Genomic DNA, 21,562 nt, shown 5'->3' with positions numbered 1-21,562 from the left:
ACCTTTTGTTGCGCAGCAAATTTAAAAACGTAAAACCGTTATCAATCCAAGTTAAGTTTTGGTAATGTACATGGGCAAGAGCAGATCAAACTCACAAGTGGCATGTGACCTCAACAAAAAAGTTTAACACAAAGAGAGACATTCTTCTTGGACCAAGTTAGTTAACATTTTTTTAATTGTTACTTTTTCCAAACAAAATCTCGGCAGTAAATGTTTGCTGATGTGAATCTCAATCCAACTTCACTTCAGGCTGTATGTTAACTGAAGCTGAAACTTGCTTCATTTCTTAAACTGGAATTAAAACCCCAAACTGTGTACAGAAGATTTGACACACAAAAAATGATTACATTTTCTAATTTTTACAAAATATAATGAAAATCAAAGATTTTAAAGAAACAAATGGCCCCACTTAAACATTCCACACCGCTAATCAAAGATGTAAAAAATATAAAAGCTGAAATATAAAAGCAGATTTTGATTTCCAGAACACAAAGCAAATGAGGGGCGGGCGTTGGGGGGAGGCGCAGCACCAAACGAAACCGTTTAACAAATATCTTTAAAAAATCTATTCAACAGAGAAAACGCATGCAAGGTAAAAACAGGACTAGTGTTAAATGAAACCAATGTCTGCTAACAGTCCTCACTGCAGGTTCCAGTAGGGTCTTAAGCACCTTGTGTTGCTGGTAGTTAGCGACACTACCCCATTGTGATGTCACAAGCCACCTTGAAAGCAGCCAGCCCTGACTCATGGAACCTATAACCCAGTCATGTGTTAGTGATAACATAACATCAACATTGCATTCCTCCCACACCCAGGATGTAATGAAATATTTTTTGTAAATGCCCATTCGCTGTAACTCATTGAAAACACTGCCCAACCGGCATTACTGACCTGTATCCTTCACTGAATCCATCTAGTTTTTTTTTTAGTAGCCCCACATTTATTTAGTCAAAAGAAGCAAGAAACTGGGAAAAAAAAGTAACCGACACAGGATGTTGCTCCACAAACGTTCAATTCAACTTCCTTTCCAGCTGGCCCCTGCAGCTTGACAGCGTGCCGCAAAACTCAGCCAGTACTGCTGCCCCCTAGTGGCTCACCACTGTCAGTGCACAGCTAGAGCAGGGACAAGAGGACTGCGTGCGGAAGGGGGTGAACATCGATGGGAGTGGAACTATTCTGAACACAGGCCCCACTCAAATGGCTCACAAGTTTTTGACGTCATTGCCTTATTAAATGTACACTCTGAAATTTAACTTGTTGAGCTTGTTAAAGACTGATACTGGAACATGTGCACTGGTGGATGGGACTACAGGAAGGTTGTCACTGGACGTGATCACGAGGTCATGTGACTACTTGCCCACCAGACTTTCCCCAGACAAGAGACACGCAAACACACACACACACATACATACACATCCCAACCAAATTTCCATTATACAATTAAAAAAAGAGATACCTTCAAACATCTACTGAAAATCTCACACGACAGTGTAATGAAAATGAAAATGTGGAGAAAAAAAAAAACCCAACAAAAAAACAAGAACAAACTATTTGCCAGGAATCAATCCGTTTGAGGATTGTAGCAAGAGTCCTTCATGGTGGAGTGAGGCGGAGGTTGCCATGGTTCCAGGGAGGTGGGGACTCGGGGGAGAGAGTCAGTGAGGTGGCGTTTTGAGGGCGGAGACAGAGAGGTGACCCCGGTTTGGTTCCGCGGGATGTTCTGAATTTCAGGCAGCTCAACAGCACCCCCTAGGCCTGCAGCAGGGAACAACAAGGAGAGAAAAGCCGCTGGATTACCAGGCACTTGGGAGAGAGGGGGGGTGGTTAGCAACCCTGGACCTGGGCCCTGTTTCAAAAAGCAGGGTAACAGAGTTAGCTGGATAACTGCACTGAGTAAAACCCGGAACCCTCCCAAATCCAGAACATGGACTGAAGTAAAAAGAGCAGTTTACCTGATCAGACCTGTATTACTCTCTGCTTATGAGCCAGACAGGTGAGCCATACTCCATACAACACTGCACAGCAAAGTCAGAACCATTCAAACTGTAACATTCCGTAACCACGACTACGGACTATGCCCCATGCCCCCCCCCCCGCCCCCCACCTTTGCTATACCGCCTCCGTGTGGTCCTCATCATCGGGGCCGTCGCCGTCCTCGTGCCCCGCCCCCTCCCTGGCGGCCTCCTCCACGTGCGCCAGCATGTCCGCCATGAGAGCATCCTCCAGCCGCTTCCTCACGCTGTGCACCAGCTCCTCCTGCTTCCTGCACCGCCACCAGGGGGAGCCATCGCCCACGAGTTTAAAAAACACGTAGCCAAACTGCCGCGTTTCCACAACCGAGGTCAGGTATGTCCTTAAAGTCCCTGGCCAAACGCTCACAGTACCAGCCCACATAAAATACATTTCAACTATGTGAGGAATACCCGTATTTTTAAGATGTACAGCATATGACATTGGAGTACAGGGAATCTAGCTCGATGCAGTTCAGTAAAATTGCAATAAACAGACTAGGGAGAAATGTAAACAATAGCTAAACACACAGCATCTGTTTGGGCTGAATAAGTGTGTATGTTTTTTACATGTGTTTTTTAAAGTACTAGAGGTCTGTTAGCCAAATTTACAACAGCTGTTTAATGTTAGCAAGTGACCAACTACCCATCTTTTAGCAGTACCAAGCTACTGAACTACCAAGTGTTAACATGCTAGCCAAAAGTCCATACCGTTTTTGGATACAATTCCACAGGCTTGAAAGCACTAAAATGTGGACAGTTCTCTGACGGTGCTGACACGTACGAAAATACTAGTGACCACCAGAGACATCTAGGGTCATGAAAACTCAGCATTTCCTTGTTATTCAAGAGAGAGGAAAAAAAATGGAGTCACATCGCTACATTTCCGCACTTTGACGCTGTCTCGCGGTGTTGCCAGGTTACCTTATGTCGTCGTCGGTGACCATGAAGGCCTTGCAGAGGGGCTGGGTGGTGTTGAGCCACACCCCCGGGTTCTTCTCCACGGCGACGGACAGCTGGCCGGTGATGGGCGCGGCGCTGGTGTGGAGGGCGCTGGCGATGGCAGACAGGAGCGTCTTGTCCGTGCACCCGGGACCGACCCCTGGGGGCAAACGGCCTGCGTCAGAACCTGGATCACAACGACCACACCGCGCTTTTAATCTGAATTACTACGACCACACTGCGCTTTTAATCTGAATTACTACGACCGCGCTGCCCTTTTAACCTGAGTCACAATGCAGTGACCACACTGCGCTTTTAATCTGAATTACTACGACCACACTGCGCTTTTAGTCTGAATTACTACGACCGCGCTGCCCTTTTAACCTGAGTCACAATGCATTGACCACACTGCGCTTTTAATCTGAATTACTACGACCGCGCTGCCCTTTCAACCGGAGTCACAATGCAGTGACCACACTGCGCTTTTAATCTGAATTACTACGACTGGATTGCCCTTTTAACCTGGCAATGGAGAACACGAAAAGGATAGTTGACTTTCCAGGGTTTTTTTGAACATTTCAGATTTAGAGCATTCTCGATTAGTCCAGCCATTCACCCTGACCCTCACATTAGCGATGGGACAGCAAGGCTTCAACCGAAACCTGAAACGGGAAAAGCAACTGTACATTACCAGGGACACACCAGTTTGACCCGGTCATGTTGTTTCCGCTGTGGAGAGCAGGAAAATGTCTGATTGGCTTCTGCAAGTCAGGTGGACTGCCATAGCTCCACCCACTGAGGGGGGTGGTAACAGGCTCTCGCTTGCACTCACTCTGCAGCCCCTTGGGCAGGTCCATGGTCTTCACCAGCTCCTCCGCGATGTCGAAGGCGTTCAGGCCGCTCAGCTTCTTCTCCCAGAACAGCTACGGGAAGACGGTGATGAACGCCAAGAACCCCACAACGTAACCACGACTACGGATGATGATGAAGGAGGCCCCCCCCACAGCACCCACAGGCCCTCCCACTGTCCCTCCAGACCAGCTGACAATTTGGGTTTGTAAGAGTTGTGTTAGTCACTCTGGATAAGAGCGTCCGCTAAATGCCTGTAATGTAATGGGGGGGGGGGGCTGTAGTGTCTTCTGGGTTTTTTTTGGCGTATTTCAACACTTAAATCATTCAAGTCACTGATTGGCCAAAGAGTCTAAAAACCAAGTTAACCTTGTTTCTGAGGGGTTGGTTGGTAGCTGATTGAAAGGAAACCGCAAAAAGACACCACCCACAAACCCTAGCAGCTCCCCAGGACTGGAGCTTCGCCTCTTTTGTAGGGAAAGAGAGAAACGAAAAGAAACGCAAAACCAGACGGGAACACCCCAACTCGATCATGAGTGTAAGTGTGTTCCTGCATGATTTGAGCAGATGAATGCCATTAGCCAGACAGGGTTGGTCATGTGACCACAGAGCAAAGCCTGCTGGGAATGTGGACTTACCTGTCTGGGCTGGTCGATGGCTTTCTGGGGGTCGCTTTTCACCTTGTTGCTGGGGTGGTTGGTTACCTTGGTGACAGGCTGTTTGAAGATGGACGCCGTTTGTCGAACTGGCAGCGAGGTGTTCAGGTCAGGCTTGCCCTTCAGCATGCGGACCACACACACACACACACACAGACACAGACACACACACAGAGACAGATAAACACACACACAGACACACAGAAACAGACACAGACACGCATGCACACACAGACACACAGACAGAGTACTTTAAAAAAATAAAAATAATAAATAAAATAAGTGAGAGAACAGTCTCATCCCACGAGGTCGACAGTAAAGAGTTTGTGAAGATGAGCCACTCTTCATCACACCTCCCTCTTTCCCTCCCACTCCCTCTGTACCACTCTCCCTCCCTCATTCTCACACTCTCTCGCTCTCCCTCACACACTCTTACTCATTCTCTCCCCCATACTCCTCCTCTTTCTCTCGCTCACCTTGCTCTGGCTGTTGTTGTCGTAGCGCAGCCTCTGTCGGGTCTTGGTGAGTTTGTTCATCAGCATCTTCCCCGTGCGGAAGTCTATGGAGCTCAGGTCCATTGAGTTGCCAAGGTAACGGGCCAGCTGCGGCTTGCTCCGAAACTTCTTCCCGGTCGGGCTGCAGCATAAGGGGGAGGGGGGGGTGGGGTTGTCAAATACAGCAACAAACCAAAAAGCAAGTAGGGCCAACCCACTGGACGCCAAATCCCACATTCGCACCCAACCCAGACAAAAGCAATAACATGCAACAAGCCATTTACAGTCTTCAGCAGCCACGGACAAGTCAATGAGATGGGGAAATGTAAAAATGCATGCGTTAATAATCATGACGCCATCCTTTGCACTTGCATGCAAAGCCCTGCTGATGCACCTGCAATGAAGGAAAAACAGATACACTCTTAACAGTGCCCAAAGCAAAACCCCAAAATAAGGAGAATCAAAACTTGGTGTGATTGACAAGTACAGCAACTAAGTACAAGAGGCGCGAGGACAGAGCTCTGCTCAACGGTTTCAAGTTTTTTTTAAACGAATTTAGTTGAAAGCCACGTAGTCACAGAGAACCCCCTCCTAAAAATGAACCATGTTTTAAAAAACACCGATAAAATCAATCAATCGAATTAAATTGATCAAACGGACCGCGATAGTACAAATAACATGAAATTATTGCAAAAATTGTATGAGAACGAAAAGCCTGATTTGTGAATTAGCTAGTCCTCCCATTAAAATGACAATAATTCAGCATGACAGTTGCGCCAACTTTCAACATGAGGATGCCTACGAGCGCAAATCACTGTAAATGCCCGTCCGTCGAAAAATTAAACAGCTCACTACGGAAGGGGAATTGGCATTTCGACAGTAACAAAAACGCTGCTCCCGAAGGCCCCAGTACGATTACGGGAATCCCCGACTTAAGACAAAACTGTTTGCGATCACGCTATCGGTTCTGTAGGTCATATATACTTACGCACTGGTGTTCATATTCAAAACACAATCGTTTGCAATTCAGATACATAGCTCTCGTGGAGTCATTTCGTGCAAATGATACCTTCGGTAAACTTTTACACAAAGGAATGGTTTGAAATTCTTAACGCAGCGCTGCCGCGAGGGCGTCGTGCTAAACTATACACACACAGGACGACACATGCACAATTCAACACGAGCAGCACTGAAACCAAGTCGCCGTGAACTGCTGAAGCTACGCGGACACACGCAGACGGCCTTGGCGTGCGCATACCACACACAGAACAATAAATAATGTCATCAGAACGGTACCATAAATTATATATACGACCCGCCTCCCCCCCTCCTCGCTTCTGTTCATCCTCCTCTTCCTCGTTTCTGCTAAAAAAAGAACAATACAAGCGCGTGTCGTTTCTAACACATCGTGAGCAGTTCAATGAATTCAGTTTGCTAGCTAGCTAACTGATATGCACTGTAATTAGCAAGGTAAAAAGATGGCTGGTTAGCTAGCTACCGTAGGCTATTACTAGCTATGTTCCTATGGGCGAACTTATTAGCCAGTTCGCTATCAAACAAACTCGCCGAGCAACTATCACGTGAGTTAGCTGGTTAACCTGTCCTCTAGTTTGTAAAACTAAACCCACAATACTAACTTACTAGCAAAAGCCAATTGCACGAGAAGTGCCACCCATCTGTGTCAAAACCCATCGCCCCGTAACGTTAGCCCAGTACCTGCCCGTAGAACTCAAGTCACCCCCCCCCCCTGTTCTTCATAGTCCAGTACCTAAAATAATATATCGTTTTCCCTGCAGACAAGCCCGACTTTCCCGTCCTGAGCAATCCCACCTTTTCCTCTCCATGGTTCCTGCTGGCCTGTGTTGACGCGGTTCTGTTTTTTTTTGTTTATATCTTTTTTTTTTTTTTTTTGTTCCTCGGCGATTTAGTTGAGAAACGAGCCGAACAGGGCGACACCGTCGCGCTTTCCCTCTTCAAACTCGATGTCAGCGGCGCTCCCCCCTTCTCTCCAGGCTGCGCCGTGCTCTTTCTCTCTGTCGCATCCCCCTCACTCTTTGTCGCCCCGTAGATCCCTCCGCCGCCTATACGACCTCATTACTACCAGCGCTCTGGAAGAGGGCCAAACGAGAATACAGTACGAAAGGAGTGAGAGAAATGCGGTCGAATCTTTGTACGATGTAGCCGCATACGGGAAGCTAAAAGAACGTGAATGCAATCCTCCATAAATGCTGTTGGCTATGCTAAGATTTTTACCGTTAATAGTGAATGCCGAGCGTTAGAAACTCTGCTTCCACGCAACGCGAACTTGAAGATGAACTTTACATTGAATATATTAATCACTTGTGTAGGCATGTGTTTAGTTTCACTGATGCATATGGGTGAAGGATTTTTTATTGTAACACATTGAGTATAAAGGGTGGTTTTAGTAAGATCTGCATTTAAAGAAGCATAAATAGGTCTTTTCTATACGTGATTATTTATTATTTGATGAGATCGACCAATCTTTTGTAGACTACATTAGTCGTGCAAGTATTAATACGTTACGTGTCGTACTGTGTAGTGGAAAGGCCATGTTTGTAGTCATGTAAATCGTTTATTCATCCAATGCTTACGTAGATCTGATTGCCTGTATGCACGTGGGATATTTAATAGACAATATGAATGCAGTCTTTTTTTCAACAAAAACAAATTGCTGGATTACAGGTGTACAGTACTAGACTTGTGTGCCCATGTGTGCAATGTTTTATGTTTAGTGTGTGGGTTAACAGCCAGTGAAAACAACAAAATTGCATATTTGAATGGAACTGATTCTCATTCGAATCTTATTCTTATTGCTACTCTGTCAGTGACATCACATCCTGTCGTGCAGTGGTAGCCAGCCTTGTCCCCAGAGATCTATCATCCTGTAAGTTTTCATTTCAGCCCTAACTTGGCACACTGGACTGTACTAGCAGCTGAACAAGATCTATAGCTTTTGAATGAGGCGTGCTTTGTTAGGGGTGGAGTGAAAACCTGCAGGACGGTTGATCTCCAGGAACAGGGTTGGTTACCACTGCTGTAGTGGATGTTCTCATGCTAGCACTCATCTCTGAATTATACACTACACCAGTCACCCTGGGCCCTGTAACACTGAGTGCTTTCTCAACTCCCGACAGTGAAGAGATTCAGTCCTGCGGTGGTATGTATTCATATTAATGTACACAAACGTGGCAAACGTTAAACAGTAAGCACCGTCTCCTAGCAACCACAATTATTTTTTTCTTAACGATGCTATACTATAGAGCTCATAGATGTGTCCAAAGACTTTATTTCAATGAAATGAGGCGACAGAGTTCGGCAAAATGAGGCAATTCCTGTTACGAGCACTCAAATGGAAATCAAGGTGACCCCAACCACGGTGGGGAAAACTCCAGTTTAGCATGCAGTCAGTGAGGTGGCCACAATTTCTCCATCTTTCCGTTTCTCCATCCTTTTTTAAATTTTGTTTAATTTTGCACTATAATGCAGAATTCTGAGGTACAAAAACTTCACACACAGAGGAGTGGAACTAAAAAGAAGAGGCAAAACCAGCATCTCTTAACTCCTCCTTCTCTCGGTTCTGTGCAGCGACTGATTGCAGCACTTTTGATCCATTTTTCCACGCAAAAAGACATTTTAAAAGCCTTGCAGATTTCCGGGGCCGTGTTAAAAGTACACTTAGCTACATAAAAAAAAACAGAAACAGCAACAGTACAGGATCAGTGTAAACAGGACTCCTCTTGTTCCAAGTCGAAGTGATGACGAGCCCTGATTGGGGGGGGGGGGCACAGAGGAAGACTGCCACCCCAGCCCAACCTCCTGCAGCACCTCTGCACAGACAGACAGACAGACAGACAGACAGACAGGACACAGTCATTACATCATCCACCTTAGCTTTTACCTCAGGCAAGACATTTTCACAGTCGTATCAAACTCTTAACTGGGGGGGGGGGGGGTGGAATGAAGAACACAGACACTCTGCCACCCCACACGCTCCCCCACCCCATTTCCAGCGGGGGGGGGGGGGGGGCAAAATCCTACATTACTTGGTAAGCAGCTGCCAAGCTGAAGTGTCCATGTGACGCCTTCATGGTCATTCTCAGCTGTCCAATTCCCAGACTCCCAGTTTAAAGAGGTGTAATCCCCCCCCCCCCCCCCCCATTTATAAACATAAAATTTTGTTGTGAGGGAATGCATATTATTTCTAAACATTTTAGCCAGAGGTCTTGCATGGTGTGTCTGTCCAGGCCCCGCAAGATCACTTCTAACCGATAGCCGACCAATGTCATACCACTGGTTAAAATGTAAACTACCATGTTACTTACGTAAGCACCATTATCTCTAAAACAGGAGTGTGCAATATCATCGAATAAAGCCAGTGTGGGTGTGGTTTTTTTTGTTTTTTGTTTTAGCACACCTGATTCAACTAATTAAGTAATCCTGATTTTCAATCAGAATCCAACAGCCAGGATTTCCTGACCTCATCACCCAGAATGACACCCGTGTTCACCTGTCCAACAGAACAAGCTAGCAGCCAACTAGAGTTAAAGAGAAGACGTGTGCTGTTCTACACCGTGCCGAACGTACTGTTTAGGTTACAACTACGGACCTGGAATTTCAAGCGGAATACTAAATGCCGAGAATCCAAAAAAATGAGACATTTCGACACAAGCACCCCTTGATACTCACCCTTTTCCCGTTTTTAAATCACATCGTGTCTACTCGTCCTTCTTGAACTTTCCGTTAATGTACGGCACGTAATCGAGAACGAGCCTCCAATCTGTGAAGTGCACGAGCGCTACACCTCCGACGGTACCCCAAACAGCCATTGTGGGGACCCTTGACGAATGGGACGAAAAAACAGAAATGGAATGTATTGTAGAACAGAGAGGGGAAAGCGTGTAAAAATGACAAAGTGTTAATGCATCACAAATACCATTCTTGCCAGTCCGAGACAGTACTGACCCAAGTCCAATGAATAGCTAAGCTACACTGCTATGCTAACGATGTACTTTGACTATCTATGCTAAAGAAATGGACGATTGTGGTCGGAAATATTTGACCAATGTGACAGAATCATTTAAGGTGATAGTTATGTTTATTGGCTAGCTAAATTACTATTCTACAGTCAAAGTCTTGCTGCAAGCGAACTGTTAACACAACTGAGGTCCAGTCTTCTGAAGTTACCACAACCAGCAGCTAGCGCTACTCCCCGCAGAGGGCATCGCGTGTTAAGTTAGCTATTCATCATAAAAGGAATGCAAGTGCAGACTACTCTCGGTTATATGGAAATAGTACCAGAATAGAACTTACCACGTCTTGGCAATGGTCAAATATCTAGGTCCAATTAACTTTTGTATCATTTTAAAATTTTGGTCCGACCGGCGACAGCCGCTAAAGTTGTAGGACTGACGTCACGAATGTCCACGGACCCTAATTGAAGTTGCCCGTCGTGCCGGTATGTAATGCGGTTCTGTGATTAAAAACTACGCGTACATTTGGGCCGCCATTACCACCAGACGAAAACATTCTTGTACGATTATTAATAACACATGTAATATTCAGGCGACTATCAAAGAGCATGGCAAAAATCGAGTAACCAAGACACACACGGGTCCTTGTTAGCGGAAGCTACGTAATAGGAGACAAAGACACTTCCTCTTAGTACATCTCGGTACATCGGTTACATCTTACACGGCTCGAATTACACGAATCGGTTCCAGGACAACAAACAACGTACAAGAAATCACAAATTCTTCATCAGTGCTACCCCTGTAACAATATTTTAAAACAATTGTATTGCTAATGTAAATACCGATTGTAACTTCTGTACCACGGAAAGACAATTTTACATATGTATATCTCATTTTATCTTAGAAATCCTAATGTGGCCTGAAAATGTTGTTAATCAGTTTATTCTATTAAAAAAATAAAATAAAAAATTCCTAAACAAAAAGCTACTTTCCACATATTCCTAATTGTATCTGAACAGTATGTTGAATCCATTAATGGCAGGTGTAGAGAAAAAGCCCAGAAGTATATTCAGTTTCTTCATAAAAAAGGCAATATTACCCTTTTAGATAAACCCTCTTTGTACCACTTACCCTGTATTTTTATTTTCTCATTAGTTTTTTGTGTTTTGTGATACAGCAAATTAAGTTGTGATGTTGATCTTGCTATTACTTAAAAAAAAATTAAAAAAAATTTAGCTCCTAAGCATTTTTAGACTTTCTGTAAGTGCTGTGGAGTTGAGATTTGAGGAGACAGTTCCTCTAGACTGTGGACTATGGAAACTACTAAATCATTACAGAAAAAAAAAACTGGCAAGCCTGCACTCTCCTCATGAAATTGTTGTGACAGACATGCTGGTGCCTGACAGACAGCATGCAGAACATCACCGCCTGTAATATCGCTGTGCACCATGGCCATGGGTAGGTGTTCCCACAGGTGGACCCACAGAACATTTTGTACAATAAAAAAAACGTGCAATGGCACTACAACACATTTCTGCATACAACCATCAGAAAAGTGCAGCTTTTCAAATTTTTTTTACATTGAACAGGAAGGGCTACATCATAGATCCTTCCTACGGTCTTAATACGGTCAACTTAATTCAACCCAAACGTCGTTCAAAAATAAGCTATATATGTGTCAATGAATGACAGACTTTCATGTTTTGGGAAAACCTTTATTACAATGTTTTTTTTCTTTATTTTTAAGTATACAAGTTTCAAAAGACAGACATTGAAAAAGGTATATTTCTGTTATTAAAAATGGCACATTTATTGCTACATTACTGTTATATACAGGACAGTTCTCGTTAGCTACTTTTATATTTATAAAAAATAAGAAACTGAGAATGGAGGCACTATCTGTGTCCCGAATGTATCTGTAAAATGGCAGATTATGCTGCAGCGTGCATCTGTCAAGGGAAGTGTGGAAAATGACAGGTGTTCCATTGCATCTGGCCTATCCTGAAGACTACATATCCCAAGATGCAACAGATCATCCTCACAGCTCCCAGTTGTGTTTGGGGATGGGGTGAATGGCTGAATTGCTTAAGTCCAGCCTCTCTGAAGGTGGTGAGACCAGGACATACGCCCGTGTAAATATTGAAACACCGCCAAAAAATTTTTTGGTGAAATATGCAAAGTTTGAACACTGTGCCAGGCGGTGGACAGCCAATCGGAAAGCAGTGAGCCCCTCCCCGACACAGAGATGGTGGGGGCAACAGACAGACGGGCAAACTGCCAGTGGAATGGGGCGTCTCTTTGAAACCAGCTGCTGTGACCGCACCCATCAGCAACGCTCAGCCTATTCAACACACCGGAAAAAAAAAAAAAAAAAACACAAGGGCTTTGAGCATTGCTCAACAGCACTACCTAAACAGGAGCAAAAGAAATGTTTTGAACCCAGAGTTTAAATTACAAAAAATAAAAATAAAAACCACAAAATAAACATTCTGAAGAGTTTCTCTTTTTTTGCGCTCAAAATTGTACATGTTCAATTTAAAAAATGGATCTATGTAATGGGGGGGAAAAAAATGTCCCAATACTTTCTTGTGAATTTGTAAATGTACTCTTAAAACTAAGAATAAGAAAAACATAGGGCATACCAGAAGTGTCAGCAATACCATTGAATCAAGTTTAATATTTAAAAAAATTAAAAAGTTGTGTGAACTGGGGAAAAAAGTTCAGGCACTGATAAGGTATCACTCTCCAATCATGACGTCTGGAGTCGAGAATGAAAAGGCCACTCTATTGATCCCTGCCCTCCCCACAAAATACATTTTACCCCCAAAACCAGTACAACATTGAGAGATGGGCTGCACATCTGCCTCTCGTGGTCAGATGACAGTACTACCCCCTACCATTGTTAGGTAGGTCTATCAGGGCAAGGACTGCAGAGAACACATGCATTTACTGAAAAATAAAAATAAAAAAAACTCAAAAATACATTCCCAACTTTCCACAGCATCTCCCTCCCAGAGACAAGTCAGGATGTGATGCTAATTAATTTGAATTATTTAACTATGACCCACTGAACGAAGAAGGGGGGGGGGGGCAAAATGGAGCTGTATTTCATATTGTAGTGCTCAGGAAAATAACTGAAAGGGATACTTAATGCAGAACAACCCAGTGATATTGAAAGGAGAGCCCCCCCCCTCCCCTCCCCCACCCCTGTACAAAACACTACATTCAAAACCTGTTGCATATTTCCTCTCAGGGAGAACGTCCTGCTTCAGACTCCTGTGGAATACACACAGGTGAAATGGGCTACAAGGGCATTTTTAAAATTCATACTTTTTTGTGACTCCCCTCCCCCCCCTCCCCCCACCCCGTCACACACCCCAACCCCCAACCAACCAACCCTGTAACTGTCACAGGTTTGTGGCGGGTTACGGATACATTACTTCCATTGAAAATAAAAATAAAAAAATAAAAATACAATCCGAGCAGACGAAACGACTCATTTCTCTCTCATTTCTGTCCGACTCATTTTGGGAAGTAAATCAGTCCACCCCACAGCCGGGCAGAGCGCTCCCCATTACAAAAGGGCAAAAAATAACCCAGAGACTCCTATTCCAGCGATGGAATTTATCTTCTCACACTGTATTTTACAATTTAGTCAGTTTAACAAGTGAAATCATTTCAAAATTCAAAGCTCCTAATGCCCTAACCTTTTTTTATTCATTTATTTTTTAATAAATCATCTTCCGTGCTCTTTCAAAACAGAGCCAGCGAAATTGTACACAGTCCCACACTTTTTTTTCAGGCTTAATCGTGGCTTTCTCAAAGGAAATTAAAATGGCTGCCATTAACCCAATCAGGACCATGTATCCACGTATTCATCTTTCAACATCACTCCAACTTTACGCTCCCCTCCTCCACCACTTTTTTCTTTCTTTTTTTTTGTATTTTTCTTTAAAATCTACACTGTATAGTCTATTAAAAATATATATATTTTGTTCATCTTACATAGGGGTTTTATGTACGCATGAACTGGACCTAAGTTTACACCGCCACCGCTTCGCTGCCGGAAACTCTGAGCCTGTGCCTGCGTCTCTCAGCACAGAGAAAAAACAACCAAGTAAAGGAGAGGAGGATGAGCCCAGCACACACCACAGTCGGGCACAGCCGGGCACAGTCGGGCACAGCCGAGCACAGCCGGGCACAGCCGGGCACTCAGCCGGGCACAGCCGGGCACTCAGCCGGGCACAGCGGCACTCAGCCGGCACAGCGGCACTAGCCGAGCACAGCCGAGCACAGCCGGGCACAGAGGCTGAGAAGCGGGTGGCTGCAGGGTCCACAGGTCAGATTTTCTCTTTTCTTCTCTGCACAGGGTTTCAGTTCAAGTCTTTCTGAAATGATGCAAAGGAATTTTTTTTTTTTTAAAAAAGCTGCAAGCCAGAGTGATTGTGATGTCATTTCCTGGAGTGGGCGGGGTAGGGGGTGTGGCATTTTGCAGGGGGGGGGGTGGGGGGTCCCCAGACAGGCCTGTCTGCTGGAGCTCCTCCTGAAGTCCGTGAGGAGCCCCCTCTCGCAGCTGCCTCTCTTTATCAGTCAGTTCTGGGGGCAGAAGACCAGGAAACACCCCTGACCACCACACAGCGCTCTGCCCCCCCCACCCCCCCCTCAGGGAAGGCTGATCAAAGTTGAAATTCAGTTTGTATCTGCAGACGTCCTCAAGAGTTCTGTTCCGTCTGGTCACTGACGTTCATCAGAGAAGGAAAAAAAAAAAAAAAACTAAAAAGTATAAAAATGTGAAGACCAGTAAAATGGAGGGTATGGGAACTTGCTCAGGGCGTAAAAACGTGCTTTAAAACAGCACTTTGCGTTTTATCTACCTGGGATCACTCTCAGCCCCCAAGCTCCAGTTCCCGGAGGACCGCCCCCCCCCGCCCCCCCAGCCCTCGCTGAGTGACTGACACTCAAACTGCCAGGGCGGCTCCCCTCTCCGGCGGGACGTCCCGGGGGAAAGGACCGTCCGTGGAGAACACACAACGGCCTCGTTTGTTCCTCAGCTGGGAATGACAAAACTACTTCATAAAAAGAAAACAGTCATTTAAAAAAAAAAAAAAAAAAAAAAAAAAATCCTCGTTTGCTCACGAGAGCAACTGCTCCAAACAATTTGTTCCAAAAACAAGAAGGTAAAAAGCAAATTTGTTGACACGGTTTTCTGCGCACACACCACACACGCGCGCAGAGAAATACGGACGATCTGAGCGCTGGGCAGGACAGCCAGGGGACGGAGTCAGAGCGCCTCTCCCTCCTCAGGCGCCAGACACTCCGCTCTGCTAACTCCATATTAATATGGAAGCAAAATGTGTATGTTGTGTGTGTGTGTGTGTGTGTGTGTGCGTGTATGTTTGTACACATACAAACACATGCAAAATCATTTGAGCTGGTCATAAGAGTTATGAGTGCAGTAGATTGGCAGTCTGGGCAGTGTGTGTGTGTGTGTGTGTGTGTGTGTGTGCGTGCGTGCACATCTCTATATACTTGTATATACACAGCCTGTGTGTGTTTGGTGAGCTCGCTGAGATGAAGGTTGGAAGAATGTTAAGGCCACTGCTTCAGAGAGCCTAGAGAGTTCCGCAGGATCTGGAGGGAGAAGAGGGGGGAGAACCATGCGTCAAAACCAGCCTGCAGACACTCACGCGCACCACACACGCGCACGCACGCACACACACACACACACACACACACACACACCTGTAAATGAGCGCACATATACACAAAGATACTAAACTAAAAACACCCCTTACTGTGTGCACTTCAAACACACACACATTTTAACCCTTTAAGGTGTGACATCACAAACACGTGACCAGAGCGTCCTTAACTGAACACTCTAACGCTGATGTCACAATCGCTACTGGTGACTGGAAGCGGTGCAGTTCTAGAACACTGGGGGGCGTTGAGCTCTTCTAACAGTTAAATAAGTGGGCAGCAATGCCCCACGCTGCTTAGGGAAGTGGGGTGGGCAGGTTTACACGCCAGGTGTGTGCAGGGGAGGTCTGGGCGCAGTCCTGTGGAAATGGAGATGAGAAGGACAGTGCACCGCTGCTGCCCCAGGCAGAGGCGTACCTGTGCTTTACATGTGGCTGACGGGGTTGTGTCCGTCGCCCGGGAGACCGGGGTGGGCCCCCGACAGGGGCATCTGGGGGTCCCCCACCACACCGGAGACTTTCTCCTCCTCCCTGCGCTTCAAACAGGCAGCTTTGGGGTTCAGGTTCCGCTCTTTAGAACAGAGAGAGGGAGAGAGAGAGGGGGGCGAGAGGCGGCCATCTTGAATTCAACATTCAGTTAAAAACACGACCCTTAAACACAGCAAGATGGAGAAGCACTAAGCAACAAGTGGCCACAGAGTGAATGAAAACACACAGCTGGGTAAAACGTACATTTTTCACTTTATAAAAAAAAACAAAAAAACAAATTTAGCCGCGTTTCCACCGCAGGAACTATACCCCGGAACTATGAACCTTTTGAGGAACTCAGTGCGTTTCCACCGCAGGAACTAGGGTCTAAATTTAGTTCTGGGGGCTTTGTTTTACCCCCCAAAACGTTCCTGCTCGGGGGGTAGTACTTTCCGAAAGTACAGGAACCTTTTGGGTGGAGCTTGCAGCGCTGAACATTTCTGATTGGTCGAGTACTCGTAGCATTTGTGTTGTATTTATTTTCCGCCATTACCCGCCATGTTTGAAAAGATGCAGCGGCAAACCAATTTATTTTCATAATAACTTCAAATCAAACTTGTATGTTATGCGCGCAGTAGCCTACTTTTGGTTATAACCTGTAAACGTCTTGGAATTATAACGTGTGCTCTTCTGTTCTTTTCTTGCTTTAGTATTCGTTTTATAAAATGCTAAGCATTCGTGCTGGGACAGCATATTACGTAGGCTACCAAAACATTCAAACGGATTAATTCGGTTGCTGAATATTTTCTTCCGGATTTTCTTTGTTAGCCCGTTGTAATTGACTCAAAACGTTTGATACAGTTATGTGAGGTATGCGGTAGTTCTGCATAATTAACATTGGTGATACAGTACAAGCAAACTGGAAATCACCTTCCGCACTTTTTATCCGGGTAAATAACAGGTTAATTCTAGTAATCTTCGCTTTAGCTTTTTCAGACTGCCGTAATTTTACTCAATTTTACTGCCATTTTTCAATTCCACGAAAAGACCAGGAAGACTATGGACTCATTTATGGTGCATGGTTCGCATCTGGAGGGCACACTTCGCTGCTCGGCTAGCAGTAACTTCGAAGGAAAGCAAACGGTGGCTGTACCACTACTAATTTACATTTTCACGCAAGTCCGAGTTTTCGTTCTATTCTTGTCATTTTGCGATTAGCCTATATGGAATTGACAACGAGAAAGTAATAAAACAGCAAATTGTTTACAACGTGTGCATGTTTTCTGCTGTTAATGAATGTGTTTGAGAGGATATATGAAAATCAATAAATACAAAAGTAACCATATATAGTCATTGTTGGTAACCCGTTGTATATAAGTGGAATAAACCCCTCCGGGCTGTCCCGGTTATTAGAAAATAATGTAGGCTACTTCGGTGGTAGTATGGGGTTACAGAAGAAATCATATGACAGATTGACCGACGACAACGTCAGTGGGCTAATTTGCCTAATCTTCGCGGTACTTTAGACCCCGGTGGAAACGCAGACAACCATTGGCTGAAGGAACCTTTTAGTTCCTGGTAAAGTAGTTCCTGGGACTGAAAGTTCCGGGTAATTTTGGTGGAAACGCGGCTTTTGGCGCCAAATCATGGGGCAGAACGTGTCCAACTCCCACCATAATTTGGAACGTCTGGTTATCTGCCCCCCTGGAGCATTCACACTGCCATCCGCAGGGAGAGCGCAGACATCCGCGGTCCTGGCGTCGCCCGCAGCTCGCACAGAGTGGAGTCAGAGGAAGACCACTCATATGCGGCTTCGGCATGCAGTCCACGGGCGCCCCAACCGACCAGCAGGGGTCGCTAGAGAGCAACGTAATGCAGGACCTTTTACGGGCTGAACGCTCCCCCCCTCCCCCAGCATCCGGGGCAACGCAATCGCCAAAAGCGCGTCACCCCATCGGAGCTGCCCAGCCACAGTCGGCAATATCCAGACAGCTGAGGATTTCATCCTGTTAAAGGACAGGATTTGGCCTCCGGCTGCCATTTTAACAGGGCAAAGACATACTCGGATATTCAGACGCATTCAAATCAACAACACAGACCGCGTGTTAGAGGGGGAAGCATGTGCAACAGAACAATGTCAGCAAGGCAAGACGTTAAAGTCACGCACAACCTTAAAAACAAGAGGAGGAGCATGAATAAAATAAACACAAAAACATGGCGGTAATCAGAATGGCATGGGGACTGTGCAAGGGAAAAAACCAATCAGAAGCCAGCGTTAAAGTGAGGAGGCGGAGACTGCAGATGAGAGACTGAGGAAAGCCTGCAGATGGAAAGCAATGGACCCCGCCCCCCTCCCCGGTCTCACGGCCCAGAGAGGGTGAGGAAGAGGAAGAGCGGCGGTGGCGGCAGCAGCAGCAGTAGGGTGCGGGGTGAGCAGACAGCGCCCCCTGGTGGCGTGGAGGTTCTCTGGGAGAGGAGCCCTACCTCGCACCTGGCTCTCCAGCCCCAGGATGACCTGCACGGCCTGCTGCAGGATGAGCAGCTTGGTCTGGGCCTTGTCGGTCTTCAGGTGCACCTGGCACATGCGGCCCAGCTCCCTGAAGGCCTCGTTAATGTCCCGCACACGCACCCGCTCCCGAATGTTATTGGCCCTGCGCCGCTCGCACTCCCGCTGCTCCTTCTCCTCCGCCGTCAGCCCCTCGTCCGTCACGCTGCTGGGGTGCGGGGTGCGGGGGGCGGGGGGCGGGGGGCGTAGCCGCACCGAGGAGGGAGGGGGGGCCAGGGCAAGTTAATAAAAAACAGGAAGAGAAAAAGCCTCCTTAAAAATACGCGGCCATAGATTCTCTGTTAGCCACTGCGCTACGGCCGTCCCGGCAGAGACTGGAGCCCTGTGGTCCCTCTCTCCCCGTCCGCTTTACTCAGAGTGAGGGTCTTCACCGCAGGGAGGGGGGGGCTGGGGGGGGGGGAGGGGGGCCGTTGACGGCAGAGCCGGACGCTTCGCGAGTGACGGCGTTTATCGCGGGCGAGGTGCCGAAGATGAAGATGCGGAGACGCGTTTCCGGGGCGATGAGGGCGGAGCAGGAGAGGGGGGCGGGGCCCCGGGGCCCGGAATCTCAGCGACGTTCCGGAACTGACACTCAGACCAAACTGCTGAAGACCTGCGAGTGTTTGTTTGATTTTATTTTATTAGAGGATGCACAGTGTCCTACCATAACATTTGGGACAAGAATTTATTTGGGGTCTGTGCGTTACAGAACTTTTTATATTAACCCCCCATTTCAGGGCATCATAATGTTTGGGACAAATGGCTTCACGGGTGTTTCTGATTAGGCAGGTGTGCTCCATTGCTTCCTTCGTGCAGGAATAAAAGAGCCTGAAGTATGTAGTCCAGATATGAGGCTTTTGAGTGCATGTGCTCGGCCAGCCTAGCCCCTGAGGTGAAAGGGCGTTTCCTCTTTAAGGCACTGTAGGCTGGCAGAGAGGCGGCACTGGACACTGCTCAACTCCACCAGGCCCCAGAGCAGACACCTGGGGGGGGGCAGCCAATGAACCGTCGGGAGGGGGGGGGGGGCGCTGTGGCGGCCACTGGGGACTGTCCAAGCAAGAGAAGACAGAAAGATGAACCCCCCCACCCCACCACGTATGGAAGGCAGACTGACAGAGAATATGCACAGTGGGGGGGGGGGGGGGAGAAGAGGGGAAGAGAGAGAGAAATAGAGGCAGAGAGAGAATGTGGTTTCTGGGGCATCAGAAATGGAGTCATTTCTGCAGAAAAGGTGAGGTCAGGGGAGGTCACTGGGGACTCCTGCAGGAGGAAACCCAGGTGAAAGGAGGAGCGACCGAAGAGGAAGAGGAGGAGTGCGAGATGAAGGCAGCGTTAAAAAAAAAAAAGACATGCAAACTGGAGAAAGCTGAAGCAGCAATAAAACAAATACGAAGCAAGTTGAATGCGTCTGGGGAAAGGGGAGGGGCATCCCATTCCCACCTCACTTCCTGTATCTCAGCCCAGCTGACAGGAAGTGAGCTGGCAGGACGCATCACAGCACAGGCCAGGGGCAATGCACTGAAGCACAGCACCGTCAGGTTACCTTGGAAAAAGCATTAGCATCAAACGTCTTGTGCGGGTGCACAAGAAAGTAAATATTTGCCATAGCCGAGTTCCAGTCCTTCCATCCTGGCATTCCAACTACCTGTTGGGTGGCTGCTGTTCAGAGATGTCACGCAGCAGGTGAACACTAGGGGGCAGCACTGCTGTCACACAGCAGGTGAACACTAGGGGGCAGCAGAGCTGTAATGCAGCAAGTGAACACTAGGAGGCAGCATAGCGGTCACGCAGCAGGTGAACACTAGGGGGCAGCACTGCTGTCACTTAGCGGGTGAACACTAGGGGGCAGCAGAGCTGTCACAGCAGGTGAACACTAGGGGGCAGCAGAGCTGTCACGCAGCAGGTGAACACTAGGGGGCAGCAGAGCTGTCACGCAGCAGGTGAACACTAGGGGGCAGCAGAGCTGTAATGCAGCAAGTGAACACTAGGGGGCAGCACTGCTGTCACTTAGCGGGTGAACACTAGGGGGCAGCAGAGCTGTAATGCAGCAAGTGAACACTAGGGGGCAGCAGAGCTGTCACAGCAGGTGAACACTAGGGGGCAGCAGAGCAATGTGAGCACAGACTCGGACAGGATGGAGGCAGACAGAGACAGGCCATCAACGCGGGGAGGACATGCAGCAGGTAAACATTTTACAAAACAAAAACAAAAAAAAAAGAAAAAGCAGACAGTCCCATGCCATTTTGATAGGGTACACATACACTCACCTACTGTATGTGCACTTTAGACCTGGGGGAGGGGGGAGGGAATGGGAGAATCCAGCCCCCCCCCCTTCCCCATGAATCCGCCACGTGCCCCCCCCTCCTTACCGTCCGGCCCACCCCCCTACCGCCCCCCCACTGACCTCGCACTTGCTGCTCCAGGTTGAGTATGACGTTGACGGCCTGGTGCAGGATGAGCAGTTTGGTCTGCGGCTTCTCATTGGTCAGGTGCATCTGGCACATGCGGCCCAGCTCTTTGAAGGCCTCGTTGATGTCTCGAACCCGCAGCCGCTCGCGGGCGTTATTCGCCACCCGCCGCTCTTTCTCCCGCTCCGCCTTCACCTCCACCGGCAGGTCCTCGTCATCCTCGTCCAGACTAACCGGGGTTCGATTTTCATTTAGATCATTTCGTTCGGGTTTTGTTTTTTTGTTTATTTTTATAAAACGGGAGCGGACGGAGAGAGAGGGAGCAGACAAACAATGAGAACCAGCCTCGGACAGAAATTTTTACTCACATTTACTCACACGCGCACACACACACTCATGCACACACGCACACACACACACACACGCACGCACACACTCCATTTCAGCAAACAAACTGGCCACGTCGGCCACATCCAGCAGTGCAATTCAACAGTTTGGAC

General features: G+C 47.2%; 3 protein-coding genes across 17 annotated transcripts in view; all 3 read right to left on the bottom strand.

The window, feature by feature from the left end:
* Positions 1 to 157: 157 nt before the first annotated feature.
* Positions 158 to 7,106, bottom strand: LOC135251279 (methyl-CpG-binding domain protein 3-like). 5 transcript variants are annotated; one of them, XM_064328575.1, is made up of 8 exons: positions 6,782 to 7,106; positions 6,248 to 6,316; positions 4,934 to 5,093; positions 4,440 to 4,577; positions 3,785 to 3,875; positions 2,935 to 3,139; positions 2,106 to 2,264; positions 158 to 1,756 (listed from the first exon to the last, which is right to left on the bottom strand). In XM_064328575.1, exons 1-7 carry the CDS (start codon positions 6,793 to 6,795, stop codon positions 2,111 to 2,113), a joined length of 831 nt encoding a protein of 276 aa, XP_064184645.1. In that variant the 5' UTR covers positions 6,796 to 7,106; the 3' UTR covers positions 158 to 1,756; positions 2,106 to 2,110. The 5 variants fall into 5 exon arrangements, with proteins under 5 accessions (XP_064184645.1, XP_064184646.1, XP_064184647.1 ...); XM_064328576.1 differs by having other exon boundaries at positions 2,935 to 3,112; positions 6,782 to 7,100; XM_064328577.1 differs by lacking the exon at positions 6,248 to 6,316 and having other exon boundaries at positions 6,782 to 7,098.
* Positions 7,107 to 8,238: 1,132 nt separating this feature from the next.
* On the bottom strand, positions 8,239 to 10,588 carry LOC135251280 (cytochrome b-c1 complex subunit 10). The gene is made up of 3 exons (XM_064328580.1): positions 10,283 to 10,588; positions 9,659 to 9,808; positions 8,239 to 8,799 (listed from the first exon to the last, which is right to left on the bottom strand). Exons 1-2 carry the CDS (start codon positions 10,330 to 10,332, stop codon positions 9,688 to 9,690), a joined length of 171 nt encoding a protein of 56 aa, XP_064184650.1. The 5' UTR covers positions 10,333 to 10,588; the 3' UTR covers positions 8,239 to 8,799; positions 9,659 to 9,687.
* Positions 10,589 to 11,636: 1,048 nt separating this feature from the next.
* The window catches only part of tcf3a (transcription factor 3a), a 45,151-nt gene continuing 35,225 nt past the window's right edge, over positions 11,637 to 21,562 (bottom strand). For 5 of the 11 annotated variants that reach the window (XM_064328574.1, XM_064328567.1, XM_064328563.1 and 2 more), the window contains 4 exons: positions 21,059 to 21,291; positions 16,060 to 16,212; positions 14,216 to 15,573; positions 11,637 to 14,153 (listed from right to left, as the gene is read on the bottom strand). In XM_064328574.1, coding sequence (XP_064184644.1) covers positions 16,067 to 16,212; positions 21,059 to 21,291 — 379 coding nt within the window. In that variant the 3' untranslated portion in view covers positions 11,637 to 14,153; positions 14,216 to 15,573; positions 16,060 to 16,066. Of the gene's footprint in view, positions 14,176 to 14,215; positions 15,574 to 16,059; positions 16,213 to 18,593; positions 18,824 to 21,058; positions 21,292 to 21,562 lie in introns of those variants that run through there. The other 6 variants (XM_064328568.1, XM_064328572.1, XM_064328565.1 and 3 more) reach the window with 4 other exon arrangements.

The sequence above is a fragment of the Anguilla rostrata genome, chromosome 3 (genome assembly GCF_018555375.3).
Source record: "Anguilla rostrata isolate EN2019 chromosome 3, ASM1855537v3, whole genome shotgun sequence".
NCBI classification, from domain to species: Eukaryota; Metazoa; Chordata; class Actinopteri; order Anguilliformes; family Anguillidae; genus Anguilla; species Anguilla rostrata.
This window is presented reverse-complemented; position numbering and strand designations above follow the sequence as displayed.